At 35.0% G+C, this 14053-nt stretch overlaps 1 protein-coding gene across 2 annotated transcripts; it reads left to right on the top strand.

Annotated features, from left to right (window-relative positions):
• The first annotated feature begins 2605 nt into the window (after window positions 1-2605).
• Window positions 2606-13848, top strand: LOC142631233 (protein NRT1/ PTR FAMILY 3.1-like). 2 transcript variants are annotated; one of them, XM_075805350.1, is made up of 5 exons: window positions 2781-2845; window positions 5506-5566; window positions 5652-5869; window positions 11804-12363; window positions 12799-13848. In XM_075805350.1, the coding sequence occupies exons 3-5, from the start codon at window positions 5699-5701 to the stop codon at window positions 13541-13543; spliced, it is 1476 nt and encodes a 491-aa protein (XP_075661465.1). In that variant the 5' UTR covers window positions 2781-2845; window positions 5506-5566; window positions 5652-5698; the 3' UTR covers window positions 13544-13848. The 2 variants fall into 2 exon arrangements, with proteins under 2 accessions (XP_075661464.1, XP_075661465.1); XM_075805349.1 differs by lacking the exon at window positions 5506-5566 and having other exon boundaries at window positions 2606-2845.
• The last annotated feature ends 205 nt before the right edge of the window (window positions 13849-14053 follow it).

Genomic DNA, 14053 nt, shown 5'->3' with positions numbered 1-14053 from the left:
CCCATCTGAGTCTCAGTGGGGAGGAGAAAGAAGCTTGTCCTCTAGCTTTTGTCATCCACCGACAATGTGAGAGAGAAAGAAAGAGAGAGAAAAATAGAGGAAGATAGAGATAAGGGAAAGGTGTGGAGGAGAAAAAAAAAACGGAAAAAATGAAAGAAAATAATCATGCGGATGAAAAAAAAAAGAGATAAGAGAAAAATAGAATAAAAATTAAAAAATTAAAATTGAGAAATGCTACACGATATTTAAATATTGAACCATACTTATATAAATATGGTGATGAATTACTTATATAAATATTGAACCATACATTTAAGCTTAGACAAAGTTTGGTTACAAATTTAGTTGTAACCTTAGAGCATCTTCAATAGGCTCTCTAAAGCCAATTACAGAGAGCAAAAAAAAAAAAAAAAACCCTACAATAGCCTCTCCATCTCCAAATTATTTTTTAGATTTGCTACAATAGCTCTCCAGACATGAAGAGCACTGTAGCAAGTACTGTAGCACCTCTAAACAATATTTTCCCTTAAAATAAAACCCGTTTGAATAAAAAATGGCTTTTTTCTCTTTCCTCCATTTCTCTTTCTTTTGCACTCACTCTCTCTCTTGCTTCTCTTTAGAAAAAAACTCTCTCTTTGCTTCTCATCAGAAAGCAACGATGAAACACAAAATCGACGAATCTCTCAATCAAAATACAAACTCAAATTACAATTTTAAAACTAATCAAATTAGAACAAAAAAAAAAAAAGGAGCAAAGCTGACCCATCTAAGCCTCGGTGGGGAGGAGGACCTGCAGTGGTGGGAGGAGAAAAAAGGTTGTCCTCTAGCTTTTGTCATCCACCGACAATGTGAGAGAGAAAGAAAGAGAGAGAAAAATAGAGGAAGATAGAGATAAGGGAAAGGTGTGGAGGAGAAAAAAAAAGGAAAAAAAGAAAGAAAATAAACGTGCGGATGAAAAAAAAAAAGATAAGAGAAAAATAGAATAAAGAATAAGAAATTAAAATTGAGAAATGCTACACAATATTTTCACAATACTTTCACAATAAATCTTAAGTAGTTGGTTGTTACTAACTAATACTAATGAAAAAAAATATTTAAGTGATGTGTTCAAATTAAAATTAGTAATAACTTACTACATATGATTTATTGTGAAAATATTGTAAAATGTTAATAACATAGTACTTTTCATTAAAATTGGATGAATGAAAGAAGACTGAAAAAGAAATATTAAATAAAAAATGAAGAAATAATATTTAAATGGGATAGAGAAAATGATAGAGTCTGTTGGAAAAGTATATTTGAAAAAGTAGATATGTAAAAGGTAATATAAACTCTTCACTCTTCAAATAGTACAAAAATTTGAAGAGACTGCTAGAGATGCTCTTAGGTTACAACTCTCACTAAAAAAAATTAATATTACTACATATTTTTAAAATTTAACTGTTAAATAACATATTTTTTTTTATGTTATTAACACACCTATCAAATTTAATGTAAATCGGATATTATTTACTATTCGATCTATAAACTTATTTTTATGTATAATTTTAAATTACGAAAACTCAAAACTTAAACATTTGATTGATGATATAATTTTTTTAATTTTTGATTTTAGAAAATTTTTGCAAATATGAAGTATATAAGAAGAAAATACAATCTAACGGTAGATTCATCAAAATTCACATTAAATAAAAAATATTAAATAAAATTATAATTTTAAATTAAAACTAAATTTGTAATCAAATTTTGTCATTTAAGCTGCATGGAACGGATTCCATAGGACACGTACAGACGTGTTCTAAAAGATCAAGAGGAGAAGAGAAGTGTTTTAGTCAAATTCCTCTACTCTGATTAAGGTCCAATTTCACACAGACATCTGTATCCCTCACAACCATAACCTACCACAAAGGCCAAAATCTGAAACTTTGGATGGGATAGACAGTAATTCTTTTGTCTTGATACTCTTGCCATTTTATAATAAAAGATTCCTATTGATATGATTTGCACCATGCATATACATTTTGGACTCCTATTACACCATTTTTATAAAAAAGTTTATTGAATTAATATTTTAAAGATCTCACTTCAATTTCACATTTTCAATACTTTTGGTATGCATGTTAAATTTTTTATGAATCAGATGTTGTTTGCTTTTCGATTTATAAAAAATAAAAATCAAAATTTAAACATTTTACAAATGAGATATTTATTAATTTGAAATTATTTGAAAATTTTGTAGAACATAAAAGGATATAAGAAGAAAATAGAATCTATTAGAATATATATATATATATATATATATAAAAAAGCAATGATTGTTGCACAAACGCTAACACGCTGTATACACACACCAGTGCGTATGTGTAGTGTGCGTAAGAGTTGCTTCCAATACAAATAATACACAAAAGACAAAATCCAGTTTCTATAATCCTGTGTGATAGAGTGTACTGAGACCTCATTGAATATATGATGTGGCAGCTCCTGATTGGTGGCATAAATAATCCCTTTTCTGCCAGCTCCGGACAGAACAAACTCAATTAGTGCCATTATATGTGACAAAAGACATTACATCACAGTAATAAAGTGCATTTGTTGGTCCCACCTATCTTATAGTTTCCTTCTGCACTCACTTGGTCCTTAATCAATGGCCGACCATAATATATAGCCCACTTAGAACTTGCCTTTGCATGTGAAGGTGTGAAAACCACAGATATGGAGTACTTGGACAAAGAGAACATGGCCAATGTTGATCAGAAGCAAGAAAAGATAGAGGATGAACAGAAGATCATCATGAGGAAGAAGAAGAAGAAGCTTGGAGGAATCAAAACAATGCCATTCATTTTTGGTATGTTCGCAAATTCTTATTCTAGTCGTACAACTGTCTTTTCCTATTGTTGTTTTTTTTGTCTGGGATTGACAATATATATTTTCAAGGAATTCTCACAGCAACGGAGATCCAAATAGAGCTTCTTGGTTCTTCTTTTCAAATCAAAACTCAATTTTATTCATATGTTTAGTGTGTGTCTATATATATATATATATATATATATATATAAGTTGCGTTGAAGTTACACCTGGTGTAACTCTAAGCAATATTACACCACCCAATAACTTATTATTGAATTAATATTTTGAAAATTCAATCGTTGAATTATATGTTTTATATATTCTTAACATGCATGTCAATTTTTGTGTCAGTCAAATGTTATTTACCATTTTATCTATAAACTCATATTTTATGCATAATTTTAACCTACAAAAATTTGAATTTTAATAATTGATTGATGACATGGATATTAATTTTTGATATCCTTGAAATTTTGCAACCATGAAGTATATACAAAGATAATGTAATCTAACGATGGATTTGTCAATATTCGCATCCAATTAAAATATTAAGTGGTGTAACATTACTTAGAGTTATACCAAGTATAATTTGAACCCAATTCATATATATGGCTATATATATATATATATATTCTGTTTTTGATAAGTCTTATGTTTGAATATCTATAATCTATGAGCTACCATCTCAATAAATATATATTAGTTAAGTATGAATAATGATTAAATGGTTAAATTTGTTTATTTATTTATTTATCAGTTTTTAGAACAAATGGTAATTTCATAATAATATCACCGTAAGTATCAGATCAAATGATCCTAGTATAATTACTATACAACATTGGATTATCACTATATATGGTAAAGATACTGACTTTTTATATGTGCTAATTTGAGATTTACCACTTTCCCTTTTGGAGTTAAATAAATCTCAAGATATGCACTAACTTTGATTTAAATGCAATTAAGCTACCTCAGTACTATACATTAGTAGTGGTCCTAATATTTCACTAAACTAAACTCCCAGTCAAGAATTGTGTTTTGTTTTGGCTGTCCCCTATTGTTGAACAAATACAATCAAAAGAAAGTAGGACCAATAGTCCTAGAAGCGGAAAAGAAGAACAAGAAGAAGGAATTTCTATTCTTCTATTTGGAAAATAAAAGACCGGCAATAGAATTTTCTTTTCTTGGCTGAATGCAATTGAAAACTTTTCTCTCTCTCTCTCTCTCTCTCTAAGGTCCCTTTCGTTTGGCCCACATTGTTTGAAAATGGAATGCTGTCAGAATATTCACGGGTCTGTCTGTCATTACCTTCCCTAATTGTTCAAAAGTTAAATTAAGCATATGAAAATCATAAAATACTACATGAGTAAGGAATCTTTTGGAATTTATTTATTTGGTTGAAATTAAAATTTTTTTTTATGAAAATATTAAAAATAAGGTAAAATTTAATTAAAATAGTACAATAAGATTTATGAATAATACCATAAAGTGTAATAAAATTTATAAATTATAGTAAAAATAAATTAAATAGTAAAAATCTGTTAACATTTTTCAATGTCCTTGTCTTGAGTTGTGGAGAGTTATGGAAGGTCTAAATATAATATATATTTTTATTTTATTTCTTTATATTTTGACTCATGGTGGGGTTGATACCTCTTTTTTGTTGGAAGAATGGTGGGTTGATACTTACTTATTGTAAAAAAATTGTGAGATATTTTTGGGACACTAGATGAACTTGTACCAGGCAGCAATTCAATAACTTCTGCATGAGCTAGATTAACCACAATAATGGAATTTCCTCCCCTTCAATAAGAGAAGGTTTAGAGTTTAAAAATCTTGACAAGGAAGATATTTTTGGTAAGGGCTAAGGGAAGTGAGTATTGAGATGATAATAATTGTGATTTATGTCACTATTATTAAATGAATACTGATATTAACCTTTTTTTTTTAATGATTGGTAGTGATGATGTAGGTAAGATTTATATAGAAAAATTTGTTGTAATCCTAACATCACTCTTAGAATAGATTATAATCACTTATCTTGAAGGCTTGAAAGCTTTGTGCCACAATACATATTGACATATAAGTATGCCTAAATTTGTCATGCTATTTTAATGATAATTATAAATTCATGAGCTAACTACACTAATTATTGCCCCCTTTGTTTCCAGCAAATGAAATATGCGACAAGTTTGCAGCAACTGGTTTCCATTCCAACATGATAACATACCTAACACATGAATATTCAAATTATAGTTTTTTTTTAGTGATTGGTAGTGATGATGTAGGTAAGATTTATATAGAAAAATTTGTTGTAATCCTAACATCACTCTTAGAATAAATTATTATCACTTATCTTGAAGTCTTGAAAGCTTTGTGCCACAATACATATTGACACATAAGTATGCCTAAATTTCTTATGCTATTTTACTGATAATTATAAATTCATGAGCCAGCTACACCAATTATTGCCCCCTCTGTTTCTCAGCAAACATAATATGCGACAAATTTGCAGCAACTGGTTTCCATTCCAACATGATAACGTACCTAACACATGAATATTCAAATTGCAGTTTTTTTTTAATGATTGGTAGTGATGATGTAGGTAAGATTTATATAGAAAAATTTGTTCTAATCCTAACATCACTCTTAGAATAGATTATAATCACTAATCTTGAAGACTTGAAAGCTTTGTGCCACAATACATATTGACACATAAGTATGCTTGATTTCTCCTGCCATTTTAATGATAATTATAAATTCATAAGCCAACTACACTAACTATTTCCCTTTCTGTTTCCCAGCAAATGAAATATGTGATAGATTTGCAACAACTAGTTTCCATTCCAACATGATAACGTACCTAACACAAGAGCTTAACATGCCGCTGGTACAAGCCTTCAACACACTCACCAACTTCGGTGGAATTGCCAATTTCATGCCATTGATTGGTGCTTTATTTGCCGACTCCTTTGCCGGGCGGTTTTGGACCATCGTGGCTGGTTCTATAATCTATGAACTGGTAAAAACAACAATACCATGCTTTACAGATCTAAAGTTCACTATTTATAGAATCCCTTTCACTGATAAATTAAGAAGGAAAGCTATAATTTAACTATTCATTAATGTTGTAAAAACAATGGCTTAACTAAAGGCATGTAATTTTTTCTATTTATTATGATGAGTTCATTCTGCTTTTAGTCCTTAGCTGATCAGAATTGTTAGAAATACTGAATTGAATAGTATTGTATTTCTCACCGAAAGAATATACATAAGTGCCTTTATATAGGAGGCATATGAGTGCAGTACAAGTAAATATGAGTGTAGTACAAGTAAGAGTGCTATACAAGTAAGAGTGCTAAACAAGTAAACTAGTTTGGGCTTAAAGCCCACAACACTATATATGTTAACAGCCCCCCTCAAACTCAAGGTGGATGTGAGACCAACTTGAGGTTGTCAACCAAAGTACGAAGACGTCCCTTAGGATGTGACTTGGTGAAGATATCTGCAAGTTGATCTGTAGAGGAGACTGAGATTAGCTTGAGAGCACCATGGACAAGATGATAACGGATAAAATGACAATCGATCTCGATGTGTTTAGTCCGTTCATGGAAGACATCATTGTGAGCAATATGAATGGCACTTTTGTTGTCACAATAAAGAGGAGTAGCAGAGGATGTCGACACACCTAAGTCTTTGAGAAGCCATCGTAGCCAAAGAAGCTCAGATGTGGTATCGAAGGGCACGATATTCGCCGCACTAGAACGAGCCACATGAGTTTGTTTCTTGCTTCGCCAAGAAATCAGAGAAGACCAAGAAGAAAGCAATACCCAGTGGTGGACCTTGCGATCAATGATCTCCTGCCCAATCAGCATCAGAAAATGCACGGAGAACAAGAGGAGACCGAGCAGAGTAGAAAAGACCATGGAAGAGAGTGCCCTTTAGGTACCGAAGAATGCGCAGAACAGCAGCATAGTGAGTCGATCGTGGAGCAGACAGATATTGGCTCACCTGGTGAACAACATAGGAAATGTCTGGACGAGTAACAGTGAGATAAACTAGGCTGCCAACTAAGCGTCTGTAAAGAGAGGGATTAGACAATAGTTTCCCCCCTGAAGGAGTTAGATGCGCATTAAGCTCGACTGGAGTGTCAACAGTCTTGCTATCAGTGAGTCCAGCTCTAGACAAGAGTTCAGAGGCATACTTGGCTTGAGTAATGTAAAGTCCATCTGTAGAATAAGTGATTTCAAGACCCAAGAAGTAGCTGAGATGTCCAAGATCTTTCATCTCAAACTACTGACTGAGAAAATCCTTGAGTTCTTGAATGCCACTGAGGTCATCACCAGTTATGATCATATCATCCACATACAGGAGAAGTAAAATAGTGCCTTTGTCAGTGCAACGAAGAAATAAGGCAGAATCATAATGACTGGCCATGTAACCCAAACGAGAGATGGTAGAGCTGAACTTGGCAAACCAAGCACGTGGAGCTTGTTTAAGGCCATAAAGTGCACGTCGAATGTGACAAACCTTGTTTGATTCAACAGAGAGACCAGGAGGAGGTTGCATATAAACTTCTTCACTCAAATCCCCATTAAGGAATGCATTTTTGACATCCATCTGGAAAAGATCCCATTTACTCGGCGAAGAATAGCCTAAGAGGGCACGAACAGTATGAGATACGAGCAACGGAGCAAAGGTCTCTTCATAATCAATCCCATACTCCCGTGTAAAACCTTTTGCAACAAGACGAGCTTTGTAGCGCTCAATGGACCCATCGAGCGAGTCTTAATCTTGTAGATCCACTTACAACCAACCACAGATTTCCTGTGGGGGAGAGTGGACCAAGTCCCAAGTATGGTTTTTAGATAATGCATCAAGTTCCTCTTTCATTGCAATCTGGCCATAAAGGGTGGTGGAAGCCTCACGATAGGTGTGAGGCTCGTGCAATGTAGCAAGGGTAGTGTAACAATGATAGTCAAGTAAATGTGCAGGAATGGACCTTACCCGAGGTTGAGTGACGAGGTGGAATGTCTTATACATGATCTTCAAAGGAGCGTGGAGCAGGGGAACCAAGATCAAGGTTGGGTAGCTCGTCTTCGACCTGCTCATCTTCCACCTGTTCATTAAAAGGGGAACTAGGAAAGGGATCAAGGATTTCGGTGGTTAGACAGAGAAGTTAATAGGAGAATCAGAGCGACTACAAGAGGATCAAGACTGTGAGGGTCGGGAGCAAGCTACAGAAGGAATTTTCGTCTCATCTGGAAATAGATCTAAGCAGGAAGAGGAAGATAAAGAAGTACGGAAGTGAGAGAGCTCAACAAAGAGGCGATGTTCCCAAAAGACAACATTGCGGGAGACACGAAGACGATGAGAAATAGGATCATAACACCGATATCCCTCGAGTTTCGCCATAACCAAGAAAACAACAAAGTCTTGACCTAGGCTCAAGTTTGTTATGCTCATGTGGTCGAAGAAGAACGAAACAAGGTGAGCCGAATGAGCGTAGGTGGTGATAGTCCGGGAGGTGACCCAAAAAGGCGCTCATATGGAGTTTGATTTTGAATGACAGGATCGGGAATGTGATTAATAGTATGAACGCATGAAGAAGAGTGCTTCGCCCCAAAAAGGAGCAGGGAACTTTGGCAGAGAAGAAGAAGAGCACGAACAAGGTCAAGAATATGACGAAGTTTTCGTTCGGCTCTACCATTTTGCCGAGAGGTACCCGGACAAGTTAGTTGATGAACAAGGCCATAGGAATGCAAAATAGCTTGGAAAGCATATTGAGTGTACTCAAGAGCATTATCGATCGAAAAAATTTTGATACGTTTAGAAAATTGAGTTTCAACCATTTTTGCAAAATTAGAATACACTTGCAATAATTCGTAACGACGTTTCATATTAAAGATCCGGCTATAGCGAGAGTAATCATCAACAAAGACAACAAAATATCGAGATCCACCAATACTAGAGACAGAGGAAGGTCCCCAAACATCGAATGAATAAGGTCAAAGATATCAAAGTGGATATAGATTCACTAGAATTGAAAGGCAAAGCTGGTTGTTTTCCTAATTGACATGAAACATAATCAAAATTTTCTGTAGACACTGAACCTAGCAAACCTCTAGAAGCCAATTGTTGTACACGGGAAGAAGATGCGTGACCAAGTCGAGCATGCCAAAGAGCAAGAGAAGGAATAGAAGAAACCGGCAGAATGCGACAATAGAAATAGGAGCAACAAGTGGAAGACGAAGGTTGTCCACGGGAAACATACGCCCAACTCTGGGACCGGTCCCTAGCTCCTGTCCCGTCCTTGGATCCTGTACAATACACCCAGAATAATCAAATATGATACGATAACCCAACTCAGCTAATTGTCCCACAGAAAACAAATTGTAAGAAAGGTCAGGAACATTAAAGACCCCAAAAACGAAGAGGTTGGAGGTTGAAATGGAACCTATATTATGTCCAGACATTGTGGAACCATTTACTGTGCGAATAGTAAGAGGGTTTGGTGCAGGTTTAAGTTCAGAAAATAAGGACGAGTGAGGTGTCATGTAATTGCAACAAGCAGAATCCATAAGCCAAGAGGAAGGAGACATACCGGACAAAGCTGAGAGAGAAGAGGAATAAGATGCATTACCAACCATACGAATGACATTGGCGATGATGTTTTTAAGGTCATCTGTGGTCATGGTGAAAGTGTGACTTGAAGACTTAGACTGTGCAAAGACGGGAGCCATTGGTTGGACACTCTCAATGTTAGCAATAGTGGCAGAAGAACCTGAACCAGCTGATTTATTGCGCTGAAAGCAAGTCTCAATATTATGGCCAAAACGTTTGCAAAAATTGCAAAAGCGTTTGCTAGATTGTTGGCGACGATTGTTGCAAAAGGAAGAAGACCTGGACTGCAAAAAGTCAACTCCAGAAAAGTCAACGGTCAAAGGTCAACAGTCAACGGTCAACGGTCAAAGTCAACGGTAGCTGACGTGGTAGGCTGATGTGGTTTGCTGACATGGCAGATGACGTGGCAGCTAACGTGGCGCTGACGTGGCTAGGGCTGACGTCAGCAGGATCAGTATGGCGCGTGGAGGCGCGTGAGCAGCGCGTGGCGGCGCGTGGGCGCGTGGAGGCGCGTGGGCACGTGAACCGAAGTGCAGAAACTTTTGGCGGCGCGTGGAGACTCCAATGACTGTGAGGTTTTCACGAAAAGATAGATCGGAGCAAGACGATCTTCGTGGTACCTTCGAAAAATTTTTCAGAGCAATATTCACGGCGGTGCCGAAAAAGGCAGTGGTCTTTGCAGTGTTCGGACTCCTCAACGGCGGCTGATGCAGATCCGGAACCTGAGGACGATGTCTGGAAGACTCGAAGGTTCAACGGCGAAAGGCTGTGGCAGTTGTCGTGACAGCGGAAGCAATATTGAGAACGGAGTTACACCAATAAAGACAAAACTGCTAAGAAAAGGTCGGAGCAAAGGTGGCTCGATACCATGTTAGAAATACTGAATTGAATAGTATTGTATTTCTCACCGAAAGAATATACATAAGTGCCTTTATATAGGAGGCATATGAGTGCAGTACAAGTAAATATGAGTGTAGTACAAGTAAGAGTGCTATACAAGTAAGAGTGCTAAACAAGTAAACTAGTTTGGGCTTAAAGCCCACAACACTATATATGTTAACAAGAATAATGAAAACTGTGAAAAAATATTTTGGCCCATAATGAGATAAATTATATTAGTGTACAAGATCTACATCATTATCCTCTTATTTCTTCATTTGACTATTTTTATGCAAACTCTTGTTCATATGAGAAAGTCTATGGTATAACAAAATTTCACAATATTTTTACGATAACATTCTTTTGAGTTGTGGTGAGTGTGAGTGTAATCTTATTTTATTTTATTTCATAATGACTAGTGATGAGATTGAGACTTCAGCTTATTGTGAAAATGTATGCAATTTTGTAGTGGACATATACGAATCCATTCATATATAGTTAAAATATTTCCACATAATCTACATCATTTAAACCACTACTTAATCAATCTATTTTATATATATATATATATATTCTAGGATTTGAGCCGGCAAAGGTAGGATTTGAATTTGAGAAGAAAAATTTATATACACATATCTACACAAACTTGAATGTAGTATATCAAATGCTTTTTCAATGTAATAAAATATACAATAATATATATATATATATATATATATATTTATATATATATATATATATATTTATCTCTTTAAAGAACAATTTGCATGAACACATTTTTTTTCTAATTATTTTTCAAATTCAAAATGTCACCTATTGTGATAAAAATACATATAGCTTATCTAGACTAATTTATTAAATGAAATTTCACTAATTTATTGTTGTAGATAGAATAAGTACAACTTACGTAAATGTATATTATTATGTAATTATCCCAATATTTTATTGCTTACTACACAATTTCTTATGATGGAGAATACGTTATTACATAAAAAATTATTGCATTGTATAAACAAGGAATATTTTCCTTCTGTTTTTTGCATTAATTTTAACATATAAAAGAGATAATAGCGTGTTGATTATAAGTCTAAAAATATAAATATATCAACAAAAAATAAATAAAAAACAATCAAGTTATAACTGGGAGGGGACAAACATTGTAAATTGAGAATTATGTTTGAAATTTTTTGGGGGGCAGGGGGCAATATAACTAGTTGTTATAGTCAATTTAGCACTCAAATGCCAAGGTCCTTAATAATAATACCATATGTTGATAAGTACTGCAGAAAAATTCCCAACTATCATCACTTGGGAAGCTTATGCCTATAAGCAATGTCACTTGCGTTTGTACATTTTTGAAAGAACAACAGCAATTGTTAGTGCTTCTTATGAGCATATATTTAGCTTGTGAAAATTTAGAATGTTCATCAAATTTTCATTCTTCACCTTGCAGGGATTGATTAGCATCACCATTTCAGTAGTTCTACCAAAGCTCCGCCCTCCACTGTGCACAACTCAAGTGAATTGCAAGGAAGCCTCAGGCTTGCAGCTTTGGGTGCTCTACATCTCTCTACTGCTTTCATCTCTTGGCTCAGGTGGCATTAGGCCTTGTGTTGTTACCTTTGCTGCAGACCAATTTGACATGACCAAATCAAGTGTAGCAGCTAGAAGTTGGAATTTGTTCAATTGGTACTATTTTAGCATGGGAATGGCAACACTAACTGCCCTGACTTTTGTGGTTTACATCCAAGATAATGTAGGTTGGGGTTGGGGTCTTGGAGTTCCAACCATAGCCATGGCCTTGTCAATTATAGCATTTTTGGTGGGTTCACCTCTTTACAATAGAATCAAACTTGCGGGTAGTCCCTTGGTTAGATTGACCCAAGTAATTGTTGCAGCTGTGAAGAAAAGGAAAGAAGTAGTACCAGAAAACCCTGCTCTCTTATATGAAAATAGAGAGCTCGATGCTGCTATTTCTTTGCATGGAAGGCTTGTACACACAAATCAATTCAAGTAAGCAATATAAAACATCCTTTATGCATAATGTAGAATGTCATTGCAGTTGCAATGCACGTTTTGAGAGCTACTTCGTCTAATAGTGACTAACCTATTTCATTTCTTTGAGATGCCTTAAAATTAATTTGGGCATTAGCCATATATCCTTCATAAATAATCATTACCAATATCTTGTTTAGTAAGTACATGAATGTTACTGAAGACAATTGTCTTCTCTTCCTCTAAATAAATGTGGCCCAATATGTGGCATTTTTAATCGTTTAAATGGGAGGTAGAGCAGATACAAGTTTGAACTTAAGATCACCTGCTTTAATAACTTGATAAATTTGTCCCAAAAGTTTAAGTTAAGAAATGTTGAATTCAATTACTTAACCATTATTCTAACACTTATAATTTGAATGCTTAAATTGCTTCTTGTGTATATGATTGCAGGTGGTTTGATAAAGCTGCTATCGTAACAAATAGTCATGCAGCAGATTCAAAGCAACCAAATTTATGGAAGCTTGCCACTGTACATCGAGTTGAGGAATTAAAATGCATTATTCGAATGCTTCCTATATGGGCAGCCGGAATTGCTCTTATTGCCTCATCTTCACACCTGCATAATTTCACCCTTCTACAAGCTCGCACTATGGAACGTCACTTGTCTCACTCCTTCCAAATTCCACCAGCCTCGATGTCTATCTTTGGCAACATAACCATGCTCGTTGGCCTTGTTCTGTATGAACGTCTATTTGTGCCCTTTGCTCGTCGATTCACTGGAAATCCATCAGGAATCACATGCCTACAAAGAATGGGTGTAGGCTTTGTGATTAACATTCTTGCCACAGTTGTTGCATCATTAGTTGAAATCAAGAGAAAAGTAGTGGCTGCTGATCACAACTTATTGGATGATCCAAAAGCAATTATTCCTATTAGTATTTTTTGGTTGGTACCTCAGTTTTGCCTAAATGGGGTAGCTGAAGTTTTCATGTTTGTGGGGCACTTGGAATTTCTTTATGATCAATCACCTGAAAGCATGAGAAGCACTGCTGCAGCACTCTATTGGATAACAATATTAATGGGAAACTATATGGGCACACTGATGGTATCACTAGTTCATAAGTATTCTGGAAAGAAAAGCAACTGGCTTCCTGATAGGAACCTCAATAGGGGAAGATTAGAATACTACTACTAGCTTGTTAGTGGCATCCAAGTATTAAATCTCTTATATTATGTGATATGTAGTTGGCTTTATACTTATAAGCCATTGGAAGAGGTTAGTGAAATTTGCAAGGAGGAAGATAAAGAAGTGCTAGCTGGAGATAAAATACCATCTATGATTTTAGATAGTAGGAATGCCCATAGAGGTGTGGAGCTTGGAAGAAATGAGACTGCTTAGGATTGCTGATAATGACTATGAACTAGTGTACCGTAAATAGGGTTTTTTTTTTTTTTTTCCTGCAGTTTGAGTGAAACAAGCAAACAAGTTTCCACTTTCAACCTAGTAATTATACTGTGCAATCCAACTTCATTAGAACTCCAAAATCTAGTTAAGTAATTTATGATGGAATAGCAGAAGTTTTGATGCTACTTTGTTGGCTTAGCAAAGCCTTAATAGAAGAAAAACAAACTAAACACTCACAATATAGAGGGGAATGAATATTTTATTAGACACAACTTCAAACTCACAAACAAAGAGAAATCA

This window comes from Castanea sativa, chromosome 4, assembly GCF_040712315.1.
Source record: "Castanea sativa cultivar Marrone di Chiusa Pesio chromosome 4, ASM4071231v1".
Lineage (NCBI taxonomy): Eukaryota > Viridiplantae > Streptophyta > Magnoliopsida > Fagales > Fagaceae > Castanea > Castanea sativa.
This window is presented reverse-complemented; position numbering and strand designations above follow the sequence as displayed.